At 45.6% G+C, this 25,752-nt stretch overlaps 1 protein-coding gene across 4 annotated transcripts; it reads left to right on the top strand.

Moving 5' to 3' along the window:
* Positions 1–16,818: 16,818 nt before the first annotated feature.
* LOC115149185 (forkhead box protein N4-like) lies at positions 16,819–24,326 on the top strand. 4 transcript variants are annotated; one of them, XM_029691810.1, is made up of 9 exons: positions 16,819–17,019; positions 17,333–17,400; positions 20,688–20,973; positions 21,068–21,181; positions 21,337–21,488; positions 21,640–21,736; positions 21,853–22,066; positions 22,751–23,098; positions 23,273–24,326. In XM_029691810.1, the coding sequence occupies exons 1-9, from the start codon at positions 16,984–16,986 to the stop codon at positions 23,497–23,499; spliced, it is 1,542 nt and encodes a 513-aa protein (XP_029547670.1). In that variant the 5' UTR covers positions 16,819–16,983; the 3' UTR covers positions 23,500–24,326. The 4 variants fall into 4 exon arrangements, with proteins under 4 accessions (XP_029547670.1, XP_029547672.1, XP_029547673.1 ...); XM_029691812.1 differs by lacking the exon at positions 17,333–17,400; XM_029691813.1 differs by lacking the exons at positions 16,819–17,019; positions 17,333–17,400 and adding an exon at positions 17,686–17,866.
* Positions 24,327–25,752: the final 1,426 nt, after the last annotated feature.

Below are 25,752 nucleotides of genomic sequence, written 5' to 3'. Positions count from 1 at the left end.
CTGGAGGGTCATGTCAGGATGAGCCTGCAGGAAGGGTACCACATGAGGGAGGAGGATGTCTTCCCTGTAACGCACAGCGTTGAGATTGCCTGCAATGACAACAAGCTCAGTCCGATGATGCTGTGACACACCGCCCCAGAACATGACGGACCCTCCACCTCCAAATCCATCCCACTCCAGAGTACAGGCCTCGGTGTAACCCTCATTCCTTCGACGATAAACGCAAATCTGACCATCACACCTGGTGAGATAAAACCGCGACTCGTCAGCCAAGAGCACTTTTTGTCAGTCCTGTCTGGTCCAGCGACGGTGGGTTTGCGCCCATAGGCGACGTTGTTGCTGGGGATGTCTGGTGAGGACCTGCCTTACAACAGGCCTACAAGCCCTCAGTCCAGCCTCTCTCAGCCTGTTGCGGACAGTCTGAGCACTGATGGAGGGATTGTGCGTTCCTGGTGTAACTCGGGCTGTTGTTGTTGCCATCCTGTACTTGTCCCGCAGGAGTGATGTTCGGATGTACCGATCCTGTGCAGGTGCTGTTACACGTGGTCTGCCACTGCGAGGATGATCGGATGTCCGTCCTGTCTCCTTGTAGCGCTGTCTTAGGCGTCTCACAGTACAGACATTGCAATTAATTGCCCTAGCCACTTCTGCAGTCCTCATGCCACCTTGCAGCATGCCTAAGGCACGTTCACGCAGATGAGCAGGGACCCTGGGCATCTTTCTTTTGGTGTTTTTCAGAGTCAGTAGAAAGGCCTCTTCAGTGTCCTAAGTTTTCAGAACTGTGACCTTAAAACACTAACAGTTTACAGACGGTAGGCAATTAACGACCCTTCCACAGGTACATGTTCATCAATTGTTTATGGTTCATTGAACAAGCATGGGAAACAGTGTTTAAACCCTTTACAGGGAAGATCTGTGAAGTTGTTTTTATTTTTACAAATTATCTTTCAAAGACAGGGTCCTGAACGTTTCTTTTTTTGCTGAGTTTATATGTGTATCTTCTAAGCTACAGTGAATAGTTTACTATAGGAGCTGTGTGGTAAACGTAGGGGCATGATTTGAAAGCTCATGGTCCCAAGGCTCACACCCAGACCTCCACCATGCTACCAGAAGACATAGAAGTCTAAAGCTGCCTAAAACACGAGCCCTCCAGGGTGTATTTCTGAGAACACAGGGGGGCAGAGAAGTGCAATAAACCTTTTCATTCAACCACTCTAAGAAAAAAAAAAAAATCCTCTTCCAACCCCCATTCTCCCACCCTCTACCTGGCACAGCAACCCGTCACATCTTACATGGTTGCCAGCTCTGCAACACTGAAAACCTCTTTTATTCAGTTCTATAGTACTTTTTCCCCTGAACTGCAAGAAAGGCTTTTTCAATTTTCTGTAATGTTGAGAAAACATCCATTAAAAGATGCCCCACCAATCCATCTTGTATGTGAAAAGCATTTTTGGTCATGTGAATAAGAAGGTGGAAACTTTTTTAAAGAGCAGTACACAATCCAGTCCACACATTCAGCCAGTATGTCTATTCAGTAATTATTCATTAGAAAACATTCAACGTCACAGTCAATTTCACACTCAGCAGTCAAAACACAAAAGAGTTTTGGCCTATTTACTGCAAGCAGGGTAATGCTGAGGGGAACGACAGAGCAAGAGAAAGCACAACAGGGGGTGTGGGTGACGGATGGGGGGGTGTATTCTTCTAATATGTGAATCCCAAAAGCAAGTATTTATATGTCAAGGAACAGACTATAAGGAGAAGTAATGGTCTCAGACTTGCTGAGCTATGACACCTATAGTTATCATGAGGAACAAAACAATAGAACATCTTTTTTAGTCTTCTGATTTCATTACTACTGAATTGTTATTCCGATCCTCAAGGAATGTGGGTAACGGGGTTAGGGATGTGGAAGAGGTGGGGGGTTGATTTCTCCCACCTTTGAGCTACTATTTATGTTGCACTCTCCTCTCCTCCAGAATCCCTCCCTCCGATCTCCTCCCAGCCCAGCATCATGTTAAACCAATGAGACAGGTGAACAACATCACTGAAGGCGCCCCATTTGAGATGTCAGAATCAATCTGACAAAACAGAAGGAGGTCGATGGGGATCAAACCTCCCTTTTTCCCTTCCTTAGCATAAACAAGGGAACTGGACCCTTCTTATCCACATTGAAAGTGAAAATGTCTTGAAATTCCATTATCTCGCTCTGTGCGCGAGTACACGCATACATGCTTGTGTGAGATAAAGTTTCTCTTTGCACTTGTGTTTGACACACTCTTCATTGCTGAAAACGGAAGGACCATTAAATTATCCACATTAATGGTACCGGCAAACAGGAGAGAGTGCCATCTTTTCAAAAAGTCTGAAACAGGTGATAACTCACACAAAGAATGGAGAGAGAGATGTAGAGAGACAGGGATGTGGAGAGGGAGGGAGAGGGATGTAGAGAGAGAGATGTAGAGGGACAGGGATGTGGAGAGGGAGGGAGAGGGATGTGGAGAAGTATATAGAGAGAGAGGGATTTGGAGTGAGAAGGTGGAGAGAGGGATGGAGAGAAGGATGTGGAGATAGAGAGATAGAGAGAGCAATTTGGAGAGAGGGATGTGGAGAGAAATAGATGTGGATAGAGAGGGATGACACTAGCAAAGGTGGAAAATGAACAACAACACACCTACATTTAATGGCAGGCTAAAGTGGAACAGGAAAGCCTATCTGACCGAGCGGCCATCACCCTAGAGGCCAGCCCATTGTCCCAGGCTCTCCACTTTGGGACAGGATCCTGTTACTCTGTCACAAAGTGGCCGTTAGGCTCCTGAAAGAGAGCACTCCTCATGGGCCACAGACTGACACCACACATCACATCACCCAGGGCAACACACACATGTTTAGGGGGCTCCAGGTGTCCGGAGAAACCTGAGAGTCACGGTTCTGTATCTCATCCTACAATGGTTCCTTTTAATAGCTTCAATTGTAGAGATCAAATACAGCATACTATAATGTGGTAGAAAACAGTACTATAAACAGTATGTATTTTACCACTGTATTAGATATTTTTCCAAAGTCTGGCAAAGGTTGAAGCTTACGGTGGTGGTCTTCATAAGTGGTGAGCAAGGCACTTAACGCTAATTGCTCCTGTAAGTCGCTCTGAGGGTCTGCTAAATGACCCCAAAAAATTCAATAACATTGGGGAACAGTCATTTTTGCCTTTGCGACTTTATCAATATGCCGTTCTATCAAACAGAGGGAAAGCACACAGACACACTAAAAAACACACAGCAGTATTACCTCACTCATCTCCAAAGCCATGTGAGTCATGGTTGAATCTGTCTTGTAATGGATCAAACAACTTAGAACTATCGTCCCTGATTTCGCCGTAAAGGGGGACTCTCGTCCTGGAGCTGTTCTAGCAACCAAGCAACACTCTCATTCAAGAGCTACTTTTAGCCTCTGGCGACTCAGACGCAAGTATGTCCCTTTGACCCTATCACCTCACTGTCACACTGCTTTCCTCTGTCCCTCTGACTTCCATGCTCTCTGACAGAACTGGGGAGTTTCTCCATGTGGACTAGTACTTCCTGCTGGAGTGTTGCTCCGGTCCTGTCCATGCTGAGACCATACATGCTGAGACCATACATGCTGAGACCATACATGCTGAGACCATGCACGCTGAGACCATGCACACTGAGACCACGCTGAGACCACTCTGAGACCACGCTGAGACCATGCATGCTGAGACCACGCTGAAACCACGCTGAGACCATGCATGCTAAGACCATGCTGAGACCATGCACACTGAGACCACGCTGAGACCACGCTGAGACCATGCACGCTGAGACCACGCTGAGACCATCCACGCTGAGACCATCCACACTGAGACCATGCACGCTGAGACCATGCACGCTGAGACCATGCACGCTGAGACCATCCACGCTGAGACCATCCACGCTGAGACCACGCTGAGACCATGCACGCTGAGACCATGCACGCTGAGACCATGCACGCTGAGACCACGCTGAGACCATCCACGCTGAGACCATCCACACTGAGACCATGCACGCTGAGACCATGCACGCTGAGACCATGCACGCTGAGACCATCCACGCTGAGACCATCCACGCTGAGACCACGCTGAGACCATGCACGCTGAGACCATGCACGCTGAGACCATGCACGCTGAGACCATGCACGCTGAGACCATGTACGCTGAGACCATGCACGCTGAGACCACGCTGAGACCATGCATGCTGAGACCACGCTGAGCTAGTTGGTTCTGGAAGCTCTAAGATAGTTCATCATTCATGAAGCCTAGGCAGGAAGGTCTTATTCAGTGCTTCACATGAGTGTCCCTTGACACACACTGTGTGTTTGTGTGTGTGTGCATGTGTGTCCATGTGTGTGTGCGTCAGTGTGTGTATGCATGTGTGTAAAACACAAGGATTCAGAAACTATCTGCTCCAAGCCCCCCTCCTCGTCCTCGTCCTCACATAAAATGACAGTGCAGGTATTGTGTTACTGATCTTTGATTAGGCAGATACATTTCTGACTAATTATAAACCACTCATAAATACCAAGGTGAAGCTACAGTAACAGGCCTGTTGGGATGAAACTATTGTCCTCTCAGTGCATCTTAAAACTGCTGTCAATACCAGCCTGTGCTGCTGTAAGAGGGACATATAGACCACACTGAGACCACGCTGAACTGGCTGGCTTTCCCTGTCATCTTAAAAAATATATATCAAGTTTGTTCTCATTTTCATTCAAACAGATCATACGTGATTTAACTAACCATAAATAAGTTATTGATCGACATTGTTATCCAGAACGATTATTTAAGATGAAGAAAAAACTAAGTATAGATGATCACCTTCCCTGTCTTGTGGATTAGTACTAAGTAATGTGTTGGGTTGTGACAGGCTTGACGGAAGCGTAACATTGCCCTCTCATTCCGACTGTTTAAAATGTAAAGTTGAGCATCCTGTAAACATTAACAAAGGCATCTTGCATTACAGCCACACTGATTAAACAGAGAGGAGACATTCAAAACAAAAAACATACATTTTAGACACTACTGAAAATCAAAACAGAAGGGATAACTTGACTCCCACCATATCAACTTAAGTTATATACAGTGCCTTGCGAAAGTATTCGGCCCCCTTGAACTTTTCGACCTTTTGCCACATTTCAGGCTTCAAACATAAAGTTATAAAACTGTAATTTTTTGTGAAGAATCAACAACAAGTGGGACACAATCATGAAGTGGAACGAAATTTATTGGATATTTCAAACTTTTTTAACAAATAAAAAAATGAAAAATTGGGCGTGCAAAATTATTCAGCCCCCTTAAAACCTGTTTGGGATAGGGGGCAGTATTGAGAATTTTGGAAAAAATATGTGCCCATTTTTAACTGCCTCCTACACCAACTCAGAAGCTAGAATATGCATATTATTGTTCAGGTTTGGATAGAAAACACTCTGAATTTTCTAAAACTGTTTGAATGGTGTCTGTGAGTATAACAGAACTCCTATGGCAGGCAAAAACCTGACAAGGTTTCAAGCAGGAAGTACCCTGTCTGACAAGGAGTCGTGCGTCTTGCATCTGTTTATTGAAAAGTAAGGATCTTAGCTGTAACGTGACAATTCCCAGGGCTCCGATAGGCTCTCAGAACCCGGGAAATACCTGAAGGTTGACGAGGCAGCCTCAGGCTGAAACACATTATCGCCTTTGGTAAGTGGCGGCTCAGAGGACCTTTGAATGAGGCGCGTGCACGATTCGCTCCTGAGGAGAAATTTTATTCGGCTGTTTAGGCTCAATGCATATTCCCGGTCGGAATATTATCACTTTTCTACGAGATAAATGGCATAAAAATTGGTTTTAAACAGCGGTTGACATGCTTCGAAGTACGGTAATGGAATATTTAGACATTTTTTGTCACGCCAATGCGCCATGCGCGAGACCGTGATGTAGCATTCTGATAGTGTCTAGAACTCACGAACAAAACGTCGCTGTTTGGATATAACGATGGATTATTTGGGACCAAACCAACATTTGTTATTGAAGTAGAAGTCCTGGCAGTGTATTCTGACGAAGAACAAGCAAGGTACGAACATTTTTCTTATAGGAAATGTGATTTTGGTGGAGGCTGACCTGGGTGGGTGTCTAAATAGCTAGCCCTGTGATGCCGGGCTATGTACTTAGATTATTGCAAAATGTGCTTCATCCGAAAAGCTATTTTAAAATCGGACATATCGAGTGCATAGAGGAGTAATGTATCTATAATTCTTAAAATAATTGTTATGCTTTTTGTGAACGTTTATCGTGAGTAATTTAGCAAACTGTTAGTAAATTCCCCGGAAGTTTGCGGGGGTTATGCTTTTTCTGAACGTCACATGCTAATGTAAAAAGCTGTTTTTTGATATAAATATGAACTTGATTGAACAGACATGCATGTATTGTATAACACAATGTCCTAGGTGTGTCATCTGATGAAGATCATAAAAGGTTAGTGCTGCATTTAGCTGTGGTTTGGGTTTATGTGACATGATATGCTAGCTTGAAAAATGGGTGTCTGATTATTTCTGGCTGGGCACTCTGCTGACATAATCTAATGTTTTGCTTTCGTTGTAAAGCCTTTTTGAAATCGGACAGTGGGGTTAGATTAACGAGATTCTTGTCTTTAAATAGCTGTAAAATAGTCATATGTTTGAGAAATTGAAGTAATAGTATTTCTAACGATTCAAAAATCGCGCCACTGGATTTCAGTGGCTGTTACGTAGGTGGGACGAGTTCGTCCCACATGCGCCAGAGAGGCGCATGTGGGAGAGAGTTAATACTTTGTAGCGCCACCTTTTGCTGCGATTACAGCTGTAAGTCGCTTGGGGTATGTCTCTATCAGTTTTGCACATCGAGAGACTGAAATTTTTGCCCATTCCTACTTGCAAAACAGCTCGAGCTCAGTGAGGTTGGATGGAGAGCGTTTGTGAACAGCAGTTTTCAGTTATTTCCACAGATTCTCAATTGGATTCAGGTCTGGACTTTGACTTGGCCATTCTAACACCTGGATATGTTTATTTGTGAACCATTCCATTGTAGATTTTGCTTTATGTTTTGGATCATTGTCTTGTTGGAAGACAAATCTCCGTCCCAGTCTCAGGTCTTTTGCAGACTCCATCAGGTTTTCTTCCAGAATGGTCCTGTATTTGGCTCCATCCATCTTCCCATCAATTTTAACCATCTTCCCTGCCCCTGCTGAAGAAAAGCAGGCCCAAACCATGATGCTGCCACCACCATGTTTGACAGTGGGGATGTTGTGTTCAGGGTGATGAGCTGTGTTGCTTTTACGCCAAACATAACGTTTTGCATTGTTGCCAAAAAGTTTGATTTTGGTTTCATCTGACCAGAGCACCTTCTTCCACATGTTTGGTGTGTCTCCCAGGTGGCTAGTGGCAAACTTTAAACGACACTTTTTATGGATATCTTTAAGAAATGGCTTTCTTCTTGCCACTCTTCCATAAAGGCCAGATTTGTGCAGTATACGACTGATTGTTGTCCTATGGACAGAGTCTCCCACCTCAGCTGTAGATCTCTGCAGTTCATCCAGAGTGATCATGGGCCTCTTGGCTGCATCTCTGATCAGTCTTCTCCTTGTATGAGCTGAAAGTTTAGAGGGACGGCCAGGTCTTCGTAGATTTGCAGTGGTCTGATACTCCTTCCATTTCAATATTATCGCTTGCACAGTGCTCCTTGGGATGTTTAAAGCTTGGAAATCTTTTTGTATCCAAATCCGGCTTTAAACTTCTCCACAACAGTATCTCGGACCTGCCTGGTGTGTTCCTTGTTCTTCATGATGCTCTCTGCGCTTTAAACGGACCTCTGAGACTATCACAGAGCAGGTGCATTTATACGGGGACTTGATTACACACAGGTGGATTCTATTTATCATCATTAGTCAGTTAGGTCAACATTGGATCATTCAGAGATCCTCACTGAACTTCTGGAGAGAGTTTGCTGCACTGAAAGTAAAGGGGCTGAATAATTTTGCACGTCCAATTTTTCAGTTTTTTATTTGTTAAAAAAGTTTGAAATATACAATAAATTTCGTTCCACTTCATAATTGTGTCCCACTTGTTGTTGATTCTTCACAAAAAATTACAGTTTTATATCTTTATGTTTGAAGCCTGAAATGTGGCAAAAGGTCGAAAAGTTCAAGGGGGCCGAATACTTTCGCAAGGCACTGTACTTTCCAAACAATGTTACACAGAGGCTTACATTCCCAGAGACTACTGTAACTTTTAAGGTCATTTATGGGAAACACTGAACCATTTTGAGCAGTTCATTTTCTGTCTGGTTGCAGCCCCCTACCAAATACCCACCCATATAGTCACAATCACACCACACGTCCTGTGCTCCCTGCCCCTCCAGCCTGTGGTTAGGTTTGTCTAGCCTTAACAAGCTTTGTGCTACCTACCCACAGCTCTCTGATTTAACATGAGTCCCTGTAAAATCCAATTACACCAGAGTTAGGGGGTTGATTTTCCAATTACAGATTTCATGCTGAGTTTGAGGGCTACGATTTGATAACCCCACACACATCAGCCCTCTTTCCCCTCTCTTACACAAACTCTAATTTTCTCCTCTTCCTGACACTTTATGTCTCTGTAATGGGGGAACAAGCCGTATACCCTAGTCATCAAAGTCCACTCCAGTCAAGCGGTAAGGTCATCATCCTCAACCAACCTCTGTCCTACCTTACTCTCATTCTATCGTTCAATGAAATGGGATATCAGATCCCGTACACAGCAATGGTTTTCATTGTTCTACCTTATCATCAATAGGGGGCAGCAGTAGCCTTGAAGTTAGAGAAGCTGGCCTTTAACCGAAGGGTTGCCGGTTCAAATCCCAGGGCGTTGTGCCCTCGTACAAGGCACTTAACCACTAATTTTTGCCACACAATACACACACCTCTTCCTGCAGCAGGGCACCAATGTACCAAAGACCCCCCGCACACCATAAACACACAGGTAGATACACATACACACACGCACACGCACACACACACACACACACAAAACCAGCTGCACCAGCATATCAGATAACCCCTTAACCTCTCAGAAAATCATGGGTTAACATACTGACCAATTACAGCACAACTCTGCCTCCTTAAAGGGCATGGGACTAGGCATCACAGGATAGCCAAATTAATATTCACCTGCTCAATTAGTCCCATACAACTCAGCATTCAACAAATGCTTTATTTATTGGAGCAAATAGATAGCTGAGGAGAGAGCTGGACTCTAATGGTGAAGACTAGCCAGGTTACTGTAGTAGCCTTCTGAATCTCAGCCATGTTCAGTGAGCAAGAGACTTTCTGCTAGGATACCATGGCCAAATGCATACAGCTGATGGCAATAAAATAACATGATTCTAAAACGCAATCATTTAGGTTAAATGCAATTTCACTGAGCTACAGTATTGAAATGCAGCTCGGTTTGTTCATCTGAAAAAGTGTTATTTTTGTATGTAAAATGTGGCTGTTTGATATAGAAATTTCAATAAAAACTATGACAATGCACTGATAGAGCATTTCATTGGAGGAGTCAAATAATTTCAAAAGTTTGGTAACACTCAAATGTAGAGATTGTGAAGAAGGTTATTGGAGATATTGAAAAATAGTTCAACATGCATTGAAAGTCAAATGACAAATATCTTTGTACCTTTGAGTACATGTACAGTTGAAGTCGGAAGCTTACATACACTTAGGTTGGAGTCATTAAAACTCGTTTTTCAACTACTCCACACATTTCTTGTTAATTAACAAACTATAGTTTTGGCAAGTCGGCTAGGACATCTACTTTGTTCATGACACAAGTAATTTTTCCAACAATTGTTTACAGACAGATTATTTCACTTAAAATTCACTGTATCACAATTCTAGTGGGTCAGAAGTTTACATACACTAAATTGACTCTGCCTTCAAACAGCTTGGAAAATTCCAGAAAATGATGTCATGGCTTTAGAAGCTTCTGATAGGCTAATTGACATCAGTTGAGTCAATTGGAGGTGTACCTGTGGATGTATTTCAAGGACTATCTTCAAACTCAGTGCCTCTTTGCTTGACATCATGGTTAAATCAAAATAAATCAGCCAAGACCTCAGAAAGAAAATTGTAGACCTCCACAAGTCTGGTTCATCCTTGGGAGCAATTTCCAAATGCCTGAATGTACCACGTTCATCTGTACAAACAATAGTACTCAAGTATAAACACTGTGGGACCACGCAGCCGCCATACCTGTCAGGTTGGTGGGTGTAGCTGGTGTATAAAGTCAGGCACAGGAGAGCAGAGATGAGTGAAACAACATACTTTACTCGACAGCACAAAGTAAACAATTTACAAAGTGCAAAAAGAACGGTTGCCAGAAAGCATGGGTGATAAACACCAGCCGGAACATACCGACCTGAACAAATAACAATCACACACAAAGACATGGGGGAAACAGAGGGTTAAATACATGACCAGTAATTGGGAAATGAAAACCAGGTGTGTGGGAAAACGAGACAAAACAAATGGAAAATGACAAATGGATCGGCGATGGCAGGAAGACCGGTGACGTCGACCGCCGAAAAACCACCCGAACAAGGAGAGGCATCAACTTCGGCCGAAGTCGTGACAGTACCCCCCCCCCCCACCCTTGACGAGCCGCGCATCGACACCGGCCTTGGGGACGACCCGGAGGGTGAGGCGCAGGGCGATCCGGATGGAGGCGGTGAAACTCTCGCAGCATTGAAGGATCCAACACGTTCTCCACCGGAACCCAGCATCTCTCCCCCGGACCATACCCCTCCCAGTCCATGAGGTACTGAAGACCCCTCGCCCGATGTCTCGAATCCAGTATGGAACGAACGGAGTACCTCCCGCACCTCAGACTCCTGGAGCGGGCCAGCCACCACCGGCCTGAGACACATGGAACGAGGGGTTAATGCGGTAATCAGGGGGAAGCTGTAACCTGTAACAAACCTTGTTCACTCTCCTCAGGACTTTAAATGGCCCCACAAACCGCGGACCCAGCTTCTGACAGGGCAGGCGGAGGGGCAGGTTTCGGGTCGAGAGCCAGACCCGCACCGGGGCCTCACTGCGGTGACGGTCTGCGCTAATTTTCTGGCACAGCACGGCGCGCTGAAGGTGAACATGGGCGGCGTCCCATGTTTCCTCCGCGCGCCGGAACCAGTCGTCCACCGCAGGAGCCTCGGTCTGACTCTGATGCCAAGGAGCCAGAACCGGCTGATATCCCAATACACACTGGAAAGGGGAGAGGTTAGTGGAGAAGTGGTGGAGCGAGTTCTGGGCCATCTCTGCCCAGGGCACGAAAGCTGCCCAATCCCCCGGCCGGTCCTGGCAGTAGGACCTCAGAAACCTACCCACATCCTGGTTAACTCTCTCCACCTGCCCGTTACTCTCGGGGTGAAAACCTGAGGTAAGGCTAACTGAGACCCCCAGACGTTCCATGAACGCCCTCCAAACCCTTGACGTGAGCTGGGGACCTCGATCAGATACTATGTCCACAGGCACCCCGTAGTGCTGGAAGACGTGTGTAAACAGGGCCTCCGCAGTCTGTAGGGCCGTAGGGAGACCGGGCAAAGGGAGGAGATGACAGGACCACGGCCGTTGTGGAACGGGTAAGGGTTGTAACTTACTTCTGGGCAGGTGCCTAGGAGCCTTGCACTGGGCGCACACCAAGCAGGAGGAAACATAAACCCTCACATCCTTAGCAAAAGTAAAGCCACCAGTACTTCCCACTCAGACAGCGCAACGTCCGACCGATACCAGGATGACCAGAGGAGGGTGACATATGGGCCCAATAGATCAGCCGGTCGCAGACAGCAGACGGAACGCACAGACGCCCAGCTGAACATTGGAGGGGAGTGGGCTCTGTACGTAACGCCCGCTTGATGTCCGCGTCCAGCTTCCACACTACCGGTGCCACCAGGCAAGAGGTCGGGAGTATGGGAGTGTAATCCATGGGCCGCTCCTCTGTGTCATACATCCGGGACAGTGCGGCTGCCTTCGCGTTCTGGGAACCTGGTCTGTAGGATAGGGTGAAAACAAAACGGGTAAAAAACATGGCCCACCTTGCCTGGCGAGGATTCAGTCTCCTCGCCGCCCGGATGTACTCCAGATTGCGGTGGTCAGTCCAGATGAGAAAAGGGTGTTTAGCCCCCTCAAGCCAATGTCTCCACGCCTTCAAGGCCTTGACGACAGCGAACAACTCCCGGTCCCCCACTTCATAGTTTCTTTCCACCGGGCTGAGCTTCTTCGAAAAGAAGGCACAGGGGCGGAGCTTTGGTGGCGTACCCGAGCCCTGAGAGAGCACGGCTCCTATCCCAGCCTCGGACGCGTCCACCTCCACTATGAACGCCAAAGAGGGATCCGGATGAGCCAGCACGGGAGCCGAGGTAAACAGAGCCCTCAGCTGACCAAAAGCCCAGCTCGGTGCGTGTAGCGGAGTATATCAGAATGTCGTTGATATACACCATTACACCCTGCTCGTGCAGGTCCCGGAAAGTCTCGTCTACAAAGGCCTGGAAGACTGATGGAGCATTCATCAACCCGTACGGCATGACGAGGTACTCATAGTGCCCTGAGGTGATCCTAAATGCCGTCTTCCACTCGTCTCCCTCCCGGATACGCACCAGGTTGTAAGCGCTTCTGAGATCCAATTTTGTGAAGAAGCGCGCCCCGTGCATTGACTTGATCGCACTGGCTATGAGAGGTAGCGGGTAACTGTACCTCACAGTGATTTGGTTGATGCCTCGATAGTCAATACACGGGCGCAGACCTCCATCCTTCTTCTTCACAAAACAGAAACTCAAGGAGGCAGGTGAAGTGGAGGGCCGAATGTACCCCTGCCCCAGAGATTCGGAAACATATGTTTCCATAGCCGCCGTCTCCTCTTGCGACAGGGGATACACGTGACTCCTGGGAAGTGCGGCGTCTACCAGGAGATTTATTGCACAATCCCCCCATCGATGGGGTGGTAATTGAGCCGCCTTCTTTTTACAGAAGGCGAGAGCCAAATCAGCATATTCAGAGGGGATGCACACGGTGGAGACCTGGTCTGGACTTTCCACCATAGTAGCACCGACGGAATCCCCTAAACACCTCCCCGAGCACTTTCGTGACGACCCCGTGAGAGCCCTCTGTTGCCACGAAATAGTGGGGTCATGACAGGCCAACCAGGGTAGGTCCAGCACCACGGGAAACGCAGGAAAATCAATAAGGAAGAGAGACCCTCCTGCGTCACCATGCCCAGTGAAGCGGTGGCCTCCCTAATTAGCCCTGACCCTAATGCTCGACTATCTAGGGCATGCACAGGGAAGGGCATATCCACAGGAACAATGGGGAACCCTAAACTATGGGCAAATGATCTGTCAATAAAATTCCCAGCTGCGCCTGAATCTACGAGTGCCTTATGCTGGGAATGCGGGGGAAAATCTGGTAAATTAATTAACAAAAACATGTGAGCAACATGTGACCACCATCTGCGGCCACAGATGGTGCATGGACCGGCCCCTCCTCCGGTCGCCGTAATAGCAGCACCACCCAGCTCCATGGGCGTAGGAGCAGTGGTGCTGGGGGATGGAATCGACAGACCCCAATCTGGACGTCCGCGGGTAGCCAGCAGGTTATCCAACTGGATGGACAGGTCAACCAGCTGGTCAAAGGTGAGAGTGGTGTCCATGCAGGCCAACTCCCAACGAACGTCCTCACGTAAACTACAATGGTAGTGATCGATCAGGGCCCTGTCGTTCCATCCCGCACCGGCGGCCAGGGTCCAAAAGTCCAAGGCGAACTCCTGTGCGCTCCTCGTCCCCTGCCTAAGGTGGACGAGACGTTCGAAAACTGCCCAGAAGCGGCGGGTGAAATCCTCGAATTGGTCCAACACCGCGTCTCCTTCCTCCCATACGGCGTTGGCCCAATCCAGGGCTTTCCCTGAGAGACTGGAAACGAGGGCGGACAGGAACTCACGGCCCGAATGAGCCGGGTGGACGGTTGCCAGGTAGAGCTCCAGATGGAGTAGGAACCCCTGACATCCCGCAGTCTTCCCATCATACTCCCTCTGAAAAGCGAGCTGAATCGCACTGGGAATGGGTGAAGGAGGGGGGAGTAGTGGTGCCCTTGGTGGTGCTGGTGGAGGCGCTGGAGGAACTCCTCTTCTCTCCCAACAATCCATATTCTGCAGGACGCGATCCATGGCGGTGCCGAGATGTTGTAGTATGGCTGCATGCTGCTGGACGCGCTCCTCGACCCCTAATAGGGGGGTGTCTACTCCTGCTGACTCCATATGGTTTGGTGTGTGATTCTGTCAGGTTGGTGTAGCTGGTGTATAAAGCTGGGGTGTAGCTGGTGTATAAAGTCAGGCGCAGGAGAGCAGAGATGGAGAGCAGAGATGAGTGAAACAACGTACTTTACTCGACAGCACAAAGTAAACAATTTACAAAGTGCAAAAAGAACGGTTGCCAGAAAGCAAATGGTTACCGCTCAGGAAGGAGACGCGTTCTGTCTCCTAGAGATTAACGTACTTTGGTGCGAAAATTGCAAATCAATCCCAGAACAACAGCAAAGGACCTTGTGAAGATGCTGGAGGAAACAGGTACAAAAGTATCTATATCCACAGTAAAACGAGTCCTATATCGACATAACCTGAAAGGCCGCTCAGCAAGGAAGAAGCCACAGCTCCAAAACCGCCATAAAAAAGCCAGACTACGGTTTGCAACTGCACATCGGGACAAAGATCATACTTTTTGGAGAAATGTCCTCTGGTCTGATGAAACAAAAATAGAACTGTTTGGCCATAATGACCATCATTATTTTTGGAGGAAAAAGGGGGAGACTTGCAAGCCGAAGAACACCATCCCAACCGTGAAGCACGGGGGTGGCAGCATCATGTTGTGGGGGTGCTTTGCTGCAGGAGGGACTGGTGCACTTCAAAAAATAGATGGCATCATGATGGAGGGAAATTATGTGGATATATTGAAGCAACATCTCAAGACATCAGTCAGGAAGTTAAAGCTTGGTCGCAAATGGGTCTTCCAAATGGACAATGACCCCAAGCATACTTCCAAAGTCGTGGCAAAATGGCTTAAGGACAACAAAGTCAAGGTATTGGAGTGGCCATCACAAAGTCCTGACCGCAATCCTATAGAAAATCTGTGGGCAGAACTGAAAAAGCGTGTGCGACCAAGGAGGCCTACAAACCTGACTCAGTTACACCAGCTCTGTCAGGAGGAATGGGCTAAAATTCACCCAACTTATTCTGGAACTTGTGGAAGGCTACCTGAAACGTTTGACCCAAGTTAAACAATTTAAAGGCAATGCTACCAAATACTAATTGAGTGTATGTAAACTTCTGACCCACTGGGAATGTGATGAAAGAAATAAAAGCTGAAAACAGTAATTCCTTCTACTATTATTCTGACATTTCACATTCTTAAAATAAAGTGGTGATCCTAACTGACCTAAAACAGGGAATGTTTACTAGAATTAAATGTCAGGAATTGTGAAAAAGTTTAAATGTATTTGGCTAAGGTGTATGTACACTTCCGACTTCAACTGTACATGGTTTTATATAATGTGAGCGTTCTTCTGGTCAGGTTGTTCTGACCAGTCCAGTCCAGGTCGATAGAAGCTGAATCAGATCTGGATAGGACAGAGAAGGAGAAGGGCAGCTCAGCTGTGTGTTAAGGGATGCTTGCTGAGAAGTGGGATCCTGATACAAGGATCCCACTTGCTCCATAAATGCTCCATAAATGTTACATTAGGACACACATCCTTACCTATAGCGCCTGGATTTATGGACATCCCATAATGCAACAGCCCTTGCAAACTGGCTGTCATGGTGTCCTAATTTTCTTCTTCTGTTTTTTCCCCCCTGTAATGTTCTGCAGAGAGGACTAGACAGAATGCCTAGCAGACAAGACAAATCCCCAATTTGATAAAATATTATTGCAATATACATAGAATCATACTCTGGGTAGTAAAAAGGCATACACTGTCATTCTAACACTTCTCTCTGGCTGGAACTATTGAAAGTAAGCTTAAGGTTACCATATAGGCTACATCAGACTGATAATGATCCACACAATATACAGTTGCCTAATCATGTTCTGCTGGCTGCTGTTGATAACATGTCATCTCTGTTCCAAAAGTAAGCCTATGTCAGGTGGAGGGGAGGGGCTAGTTGCACAACTCAGAGTGTGTTGGAATTATTAACTTATGGGAAATGGTTGTTCTGATGTACTTGTAATAGTTGTTTGGAAGGGGAGGAATGCGCATTCCATTAATTGACAATGCACAAAGTATTCAAATACAGGGATTCGAGAGGAGGGCCTAGGCCAGGGTTCCCCAACTGAATTTGGCTAGCAGGTGGTTTTATTTGGCCCCCCAGGTTTTCTCAGCAAAAAAATGAAACACCAGGAAATCAGCTCCAAGTGAAATCTGTTCCCAAGTATTCCCAATCACATCCATAACAGAGAGACACGTGATCGTATACGAACGGAAGCAGTGTTTGAAATTATTATGTTTTAGTCCAACATGATATCTGTTTGGGCTTCTTGCGGTCAATTTGCAGTCTACAAACTGTTTAATGCCCTTCCCTTAAAATTACCATAATTCCCGCAGTCTACAAACGGTTTAATCCCTTAAAATGACCATCATTCCCACATGTCTATGTTGTTGTCTGCTTTCACTGGTGTTTATTCCACTGCTATCATTGAGCCTGAGAACTGACGTTACTGCCTCTCCTCTCCGCGCCTCCTCACCACCTTCCCGCTGCAGCTCATCAAACCGCGCGGGCAAGCGCGCCGGATCAAAATTGGAACCACACAGTGGTGCTGATGAACAGCTCCTTGCCAGAGTGCAGTGGACACACTGGACAGGCAGTCGGTGACAGAAGAGAGAGTTTAAAAACGGTTTGGAAGGTTAATGAATGGACTCAAACTCAGCGTTGATTCGTTCAGAACAGGTTAGCAAGGGGTTGTTTACATAGTTGTTTTTACATTTCATATAACGTGTCGGATGTCTAGCTAGCTAAGTTAGCTGTCAAAGTAAATACATTTATCATACTAGCATTTGGAGCTCGGTTGAAACGAGCTACTGTAGCTAGCTAGTTAGACAGTCAGGTATGGGTCTGGTAACTAACGTTAGTTGAAACAGCTACGTAGCTACTTGTGTAAATGTAAAGCTAGCATTGTCACTGTGGTTAGCTACCTAGCTGTTGGCTGGCAGTGTGCCAGGTTTGTCAACTAAGGTTAGCTAACCGACTATTTATTTTGTAGGAGATGATACCATCGCGCCAGATGATACCACCGCGCCAGCATGACAGCGATTTTCATAAATTCAGAAAGTAACGTTAACGTTAATCATTCATCACACCTCATCACAGGATGTCATGTAAAGCTAGATAATGATACTTCACCAGGCTGTCACGGGTCTGAATTAACTCTGAAAAGCTTGGCAGGCAAACCTTCAAGTCTCTCTCTCTATCTGTATATATATATATATATATATAACGTTATATCTAACTTTCACACTCTCTCTCACTCCCCTGCTTCTCTCTCTCTCAGTGTGTGTGTGTCCGAAAATATGCACACAAAAAAAACATTACAATTAATCATTTTAGGTCTGAATAGATATGTCAGAGCCCATCAGCTCTGTTTTCTGTCCCACTGTTGGGGCAAGGGGGGGATCTATCCCTGGGTGTCTGGTGCTGGGGACTTGGGAGGGGTGGCCTCAAAATAGCTAACAAGGGGACACTGCTTGTAGAAACCCTTGGGGGAGGACTTGCTTGACTGCCTGTCTAATTTGTACTGGTAAGCAAAGGTGGTGGACACATCGTTCACACGTCGAACACTTCTTCCTACAGCAGAGAGAGTAAAGAGAGTAAACAACGTTTCTCCTGTCAATCAGAGCTTAGCTACCTCAGTGACATAATTGCTCAGTGCACTGAACCTGCTTGTCTATAGCCTTCTCATTGTGTTTATTTGGAGTTCCCCTAGCGACATTGTTGACAGTGAAGAAGGGATTTTTACTTCAGAAGGAATCATTATTTTGTGCTAATCTGAATTGAGGGCTATTCTTTGTGGCACTGTTACATGGATGTTTTCCTCAAAAAGGTTTGTGTTATTTCAGATTTTATGTGAAGTTACTTTTGAAGCAACCAAGTTTGGAGATTTCTTTCAGCCAAATTGTAATTGAATAAACTACAGTGATTTTTTTCATGCTGGATATTCTGTTCCCACAGTAATGTAACTTTATTGTAATGTTCTCACTGTAGGCTAATTTCTTATGTTTCTTAACTAGTTTCTTAACTTATAGCCTATGGCTCATTGATTGAAAACCAGATCAGCTCTTCAGTCTTTAGCCTACTTACAATGGAGTTAATTCAAGACATTGACCAAAACCTGACTGTCAAATTAACCTCAATCAAACTTGTAATTGTATGGCCTACTACAGTTTATAGACTGGGTTTTTACATTATAGAACTAATAGTTAACCATTCCCTTTCTGGTTTGTGGGCATGACATTGACCACACAGGGTCTCCAAGCAACACTTTGTTTTTATCATCTGAGGAAACATAAGAATGGGCCAGTTCATTTTTGCATTGCCAAGTTCACCAGGTGGGTGGAGATCTCATTTAAGGACCAATGGAATGGTCTAAAATGTGTAAACTCCACCCACCCGGGGCACCAAGCCATGCAAAATGAACTCACCCAATCTGCCTACTGATTACAATGTGTGGGTGGAGCTCAAATGTTAAGTTTGTAACTGTGAAAAAGAAGATTCCCAGTAAAAGACTAACTATTGTGAACTAAGCTAACCAAATGTAAGGCCAGACTGATGTCATTTTATACAACAAAAAAATGCTTTAGTCAACAGCATTAAGCCTGCTTTCCAGGCTCTCCTGCACTAGAGTGGTTGGCTGTAGTGCAGAGGGTCTGGTGTTGACAGAGAGGCAGATGGTTCTCGTTTAACTCCCTTGTCAATTAGCTGTTACTCAATCAGATTAATGCAGGCTCTGGTCATCTTGGGGGTAGAGTGTAGGGAACAGCCCTCTAGAAACAATAGAGCCACGTGCCACAGGGCTGGGGACTGTCGCTTGAATAACTAATCATTATTCAGTGGCCAGACCAACTGTTGCAGACAATGTGCACAGTGTACCCGACCCTACTCCACACTTTGAATATTGTGGGGGTGCCCCTGTGTATTTGTGATTCAGCCCAGTCCACCTGGTCATGCTGCTGCTCGTTACTGCCTCTCCTCTCCGCGCCTCCTCGACCACCTTCCCGCTGCAGCTCATCAAACCGCGCGGGCAAGCGCGCCGGTCATGCTGCTGCTGCGGCTATGGAACCCTGACCTGTTCACCAGCCCTGCTGTTTTTGACTCTCTCTCTCTCTCTCTACCACACCTGCTGTCTCTAACTCTGAATGATCGGCTATGAAAATCCAACTGATATTTACTCCTGAGGTGCTGACCTGTTGCACCCTCTACAACCAGTGTGATTATTATTATTAGACCCTGCTGGTCATTTATGATCGTTTGAACATCTTGGCCATGTACTGTTATAATCTCCACTCGGCACAGCCAGAAGAGGACTGGCCACCCCTCAGAGCCTGGTTCCTCTCTAGGTTTCTTCTTAGGTTCCTGCCTTTCTAGGGAGTTTTTCCTAGCCACTGTGCTTCAACATCTGTATTGCTTGCTGTTTGGGGTTTTAGGCTGGGTTTCTGTATAGCTCTTTGTGACATCAGCTGATGTAAGAAGGGCTTTATAAATACATTTAATTGATTAAATGGAGCAGTGGGCACCGGATGTAACATTACATTATTTTTGAGTGTCTGGAACTGGAAAGGAGCATCGTCATTGAAATAAAAGGGTAATTTGTGCAAATAAAGTTTGTAAAACTGTCCGAAAAGAAACTCAATCAGATTAAACATGCTATTCATGGGTTGCACCTTTGTCACTCGGTCGTGTCGTTGCCATTGTTATCAACATTCTACGGATGCCGCAGCATATTGATGTCCGACTGAAGGTTAATGCTCAGTCTTTCTGAACGGGGGGCTAGTGAATGTTTCGTCTAAATTACACTATAGTGGACTGGAAATACAATGACATTGCTAAAGTAGACACATAATTAGTAGAAAACAACTTTGCCATCATTATGTTGTCATCAAGTTTACTTTAGAGAGATGGTAATGTTGCTGGCCATGAACTAGCAAGGTTTGACAGAAATAGCTAGCAATGCTAACATTAGCTAGCTCAAATGTCGGTGCTCTCCCCTCAATCTTAGATAGCAAATTAAAGTTATACTGCATCTAAAGTCAATCTGGCGACGTAGCATATATGACAAAGCTTGTCCTACTAACAAATCTTGACTCCTTTTCTAATGTCATCATGCTTCCAAGACATGGTAATGCACTTTACACAAAGTCTTCATCAGCACCTATTGTCACTGCATTGAGTAGAATGCTCAGCTGGGAATCAGTCCTAAAATGAACATTCAAAACAATATTGTGACGAAACATGGAATCCATGAATGAAGTTTCAGTCTGTGACTTTTCTATAAACTGAGGGCTGCAGGGGTAACTCAGCTCCCTTACAGTAGATGTTAAGCAGCTCCTTTGTCTGTCGATCAGGCTGCTGACCACTGAGCTGTCCCAGCAGAGTGAGGAGCTGCCAGGGGACCTGCAGTCTCTATCCTGGCTCACCACTGTGGACGTACACAGGCTGCAGCATATGGCCACAGGCAGACTGGCCTTCAACAACACAGAAGCCCAGAGCAGCCCACTGGAGCTTCACCCAGGTTCAGACCAGCACAGAAACATGAATACAGCACTAGGACATGACACCATTGTCCCTCCCCAAAGCAACATGCAGAACAGTTATATTGGAATGAACTACCTCAACAATCAAAATGGAAATGTAAGTACTCCAAAACCTTTAGTTTTTGTTTTGTATTTGTCTTTGTTATTTTTAATCATCCATGTTCTTCCCGTCATATGTCTTTATCTTTCAGATGACAGGAGGGTACCCAGGAAGTGGTATGCCTGGCTCAGAATACCAGTCCTCCCCAGCCGACTACTACCACTCCCCCCTGCAGGCCTACAGCCCAGCTCAGGCTGTCCAACAGGTAACATCCACAGAAATGTTAAGAAATGTTTCTGAACTCTTATGAACATAAGAGTTTATGACAGAGTGATGTATATAGTATTTCTCTGTATCTCTCTATAACTCGTAATTAATGCAAGGAGGGCCTAATAAGTTTATTGGTTTCATTTTTCCCAGCATTCCCCCAGCAGCCTGTATAACAGCCCCTCCTACCATAGCCAAAACCTGTATGAGCAGCAAGCAGCAGGCATGAGCATCAGCAATCCCCACAGCAACCAGGATCTCCTACAACAACCTAATTCCTTCCCCAAACCTATCTACTCCTACAGGTAGGACACACTAACACATTAACTTGGTCAGTTTACACTGACATTTAATCGGTACAGTTTTAACACAGTTCGTAAAGGGACTATCAAAAAAGAAGACACAATTGGAACTGAGCAAAAATGAAAATGGATGATATTTGACTGTTTTCACCAGCTGCCTGATTGCTATGGCTCTGAAGAACAGCCGGACAGGCAGCCTCCCTGTCAGTGAGATCTACGGCTTCATGAAGGAGCACTTCCCTTACTTCAAGGTGAGGAGCAGGGAGATGCCTCTTTACACACATGATTATCTGGGCTCATGGAGTTTGGGAACATCGGCAACAATGTATATTATCAGTATGTGTTTAACTGATGGTCTGCCTTACAGACGGCGCCTGACGGCTGGAAGAACTCTGTGAGACACAACCTGTCTCTGAACAAGTGCTTTCAAAAGGAAGAGAACAAGCAGGGAGGCTCCTCCTCCACTCGTAAGGGCTGTCTGTGGGCCCTCAACCCAGCCAAGATCAACAAGATGGAGGAAGAGATGCAGAAGTGGAAACGCAAGGACCTGACTGCCATCCGCCGCAGCATGGCCAACCCAGGTGAGGATGGTAGAGCAGACGAGAAAAGACTAGCCATATTGTGGCAATTAGCCATTCTAATGAACAAACAGCACATATTGCTTATGTACACTGAGTGTACAAAACATTAATGACACCTTCCTAATATTGAGTTGCACCCCCTTTTGCCCTAAGAGCAGCCTCAATTCGATGGGGCATGGACTCTACATGGTGTCAAAAGAAACCCACAGGGATGCTGTCCCATGTTGACTCCAATGCTTCCCACAGTTGTGTCAAGTTGGCTGGATGTCCTTTGGGTGGTGGACCATTCTTGATACACACGGGAAACGGCTGAGCGTGTAAAACCCAGCTGCGTTGCAGTTTTTGACACACACACATGTGCGCCTGGCACCTACTACCATGCCCCATTCAAAGGCACTTTAATCTTTTGTTTAGCCCATTCACCCTCTGAATGTCACACATACACAATATCTCAATTCTCAAGGCTTAAAAATCCTTCTTTAACCCGTCTCCTCGCCTTCATCTACACTGATTGAAGTGGATTTAACAAGTGACATCAATAAGGGATCATATCTTTCACCTGGATTCAGCTGGTCAGTCTATGTCATGTAAAGTGTAAAATGTAAATGTAAAGAGCAGGTGTTCCTAATGTTTTGTACACTCAGTGTAAACTCATTGTTTACTGCTAATGTTCATGTCTCTCAGATGAGCTGGACAGGCTGATCACAGACCGACCGGACGGCTGTCAGAGGAACCCTTGTGACCCCAGGATGACGTGTCTCCCCTCTAGCCCCTGTGGTTCCCCTCTGTCTGGGCTTCTGCAGGCATCCCTCCCCTTCCACCTCCAGGCCCAGAATCCCACTCTGCTAGTAGACCCCAGTTCCCCTGTAACCGCCCGGACCCCTCCCCTCCACGCTGTCCCAGACTACTCCCACACCCCCTTCATCCAGCAGCAGCCCTGCAGACAAGCCAACAGCCACAGTCTGTACAGCCTCCACCCTGACATCACAGCAGATGTGGACGCTCTGGACCCTAGTATCATGGAGTTCGCCGGTGGGTTATTATGAATATCGGAGGGATGTTACTGTATGTTTAAAATTAAAATGGCATATTTGTTGAACACCTTTATCAAATCAGATAGTCTTGAACATAACTGTTTTAATCCAAGGATGATTTGGTTAATGATCTGTTTTAATGGGTTATAATGTGTTTGTTTCTGTTTCTCAGGGAGCCTATGGGAGGGGGTGAGAGAGGAGGGCTTCAGCCTTGAGAGTATGTTTAACCACTCTCCTCTGTGCCTGTCTGACTGTGAGCTGCCTGGCCCCACCACTGGACAGCCCCTGGTGGACCTACAGGTTTCAGGGCTGTACACCACCCTGGACCCGGCACCTGCTGTCCCCTTCCAGTACATCACCACCACAGAGCCCGGTGGCCAAGCCGTCGCCCTGCTCTGACTTTGACTGTGAAACACTGATATACAGTGTATTAAACACTGATATACACCAAGACAGACCACTACTGTTGAACCTGCATGTCCCCACACCTACTGTATGAGAATCCTGAACATTCCCCCACCTGACAGGATGTCTTGCCTCTTTCATGTCAATCAGATACATTTTTTTGAACTGATTCCTGTTTCTCCACCAAAGCACTTAAGAAGCACCCAAATCAGCTAGCATAGACGTGTTTGATTGGGCCTGTCAGATTTTTAGAGTGGTGAGGATACAGTGTTTTTGTGTGTGTGATGGTTTAGAGGTAAAAATGCAATGCTACTTTATATTTACAAGAGCTGGAGTCAATGTTGTGAAGGTTGTCTTCTGTGAAGATATGTAAAAGGTTGTCGGGGAAACTCATCTGTCATCTATTTCTTGTGGAGTTAAAGTCTTTACTAGCTTATGCAAACAATCATTTTTTGGTACCAGATTTGACTCTGGTATTGTAGTTTATTTGTAGTACTAAAGTCCTGCTAGGCAGGCGTTATCTCAGCGTTTCCTGTTTTGTTCATTTGTATTTATTTACTTTTCTCCGTGTAAACTGTCTAACATGACTCTTAAAGCCATGCCTTACAACAATAATTGTATATTGTAATATAGAGGACTTTAACATGTTAATGTATTTTAGAAATACTAAACATTTTTAATTTAAGATTATTTATGTAAAGGTTTACAGACATTTAAAAGCCTTAGCAGATTCACCTGTTTTAAACTGACAATAGACTCCTGTGCCTACAAGGTGTTTCTCTAACTGTAAACATTTTCAGAATAAATACTTTCAGATGCCAGATTTATTGCAGCTTTTTCATTGTTGTACTTATTCACACAATGCACACCGTGCTGATGAACTAGAATTAAACGTGTGACGCAAGAGCACCGTCTACTGTCAGTCTAGGGTATTACAACAAAGTGTTTATTTTCATAGCCGTACTGTACCAGTGGTGACTGGTGGCACTTTAAATCAGAGGATGGGATCATAGTAATAGTCCGGAATGGATTGGAATAATTGGGACAGTATCAAACACACCAAGCACATTTCCATGTTTGATACCATTCAATTCCATTGACTCCATTCCAGCCATTATTATGAGCCATCCTCCCCTCACCAGCCTCCTGTACTGTACATATCCTAAGTACCATTTGTAAAAGGTGTTGTATAATCTGTATGTAAACATAATGCATAATAATGACAATGGTACAATTAAGCAGTATGAGGCCAATGGTTTTATGTTAATTATCTTTTACATTCTTGTTCCTCCCTCTCCCAAAAAGTTGTTTACAATAGATGTAACTCCTCCCTCACCTTCCCGGCAGGCTTTATTCCTATTGGATGACTGTAATTTGAGATACAAGATGCCCCAGCAGATTTAACCAACTCAACAACACGTTTTATGATCACAGGTTGTTGGCACCTCAGTGCTAGAAGTGTCGCTACAGACCCCCTGGTTCGAATCCAGGCTGTTTCACAACCGGCCGTGATTTGGAGTCCCATAGGGCGGCGCACAATTGGCCCGGCGTCGTCCGAGTTTGGCCGGTGTAGGTCGTCAATGTAAATAAGAATTTGTTCTTAACTGACTTGTCTAGTTAAATAAAGGTTCAATAAAAGTTAAATAAAGGTTCAATAAGCCTCCGTTGGTTATGATAATGATGATTTGTTTCCGTTTCTACCATTGTGGTTTGATGGGGTAGGCTTACAACAGCTCTATCTAGTGGTCGCGCCGGGGACAACAGTTGTTGACAAACTGTAGCGTTGCAGCTAAGCCTAACCCTAACCCTTTTCCTAACATGAACCTAATTCTCCTAACCTGCTACATGAATTCACCTGCGTTAGTTCTGCTGCCTTGAACCCAGAGCTTTCCTGGGTTGAACCCCGAGCTTTCCTATGTGGTTATGTGCAGTGGAGCTGATCAGGCTGAATTAACAGAACACAATGTTATTGTAGCACATCCACATTCTCTCTTGGGACAGTTAGATCTGTGATGATAGCAGAGCAACAATAACGCTCCAACCAGGAACAAAACAAGTGTATTTATAGTCCCGTGTCAGTTATAGAACTGGTTCCAGACTCAATTATTCTGAACCAGAAAATATACGGCCTTTTGTTATTGAAATGCTGACTGTTAAAGTAGGACATTTTGTTTGAATGTAACTGATCATTTTTCACTAATACCAGGCTGCCCATTGCCAGTATAACAGCTAATGTTCTATGCAGTG

The sequence above is a fragment of the Salmo trutta genome, chromosome 15 (assembly GCF_901001165.1).
Source record: "Salmo trutta chromosome 15, fSalTru1.1, whole genome shotgun sequence".
Classification (NCBI taxonomy): Eukaryota; Metazoa; Chordata; class Actinopteri; order Salmoniformes; family Salmonidae; genus Salmo; species Salmo trutta.
This window is presented reverse-complemented; position numbering and strand designations above follow the sequence as displayed.

What these genes read in the sequence shown, in the direction of transcription:
- LOC115149185 (XM_029691810.1), top strand. Translation starts at nt 16,984, where the DNA reads ATGGACTCAAACTCAGCGTTGATTCGTTCAGAACAG. An exon ending in GATTTTCATAAATTCAGAAA is followed by an intron (nt 17,401 to 20,687) that starts GTAACGTTAACG and finishes TCTGTCGATCAG; the next exon opens with GCTGCTGACCACTGAGCTGT. An exon ending in CCGCAGCATGGCCAACCCAG is followed by an intron (nt 22,067 to 22,750) that starts GTGAGGATGGTA and finishes CATGTCTCTCAG; the next exon opens with ATGAGCTGGACAGGCTGATC.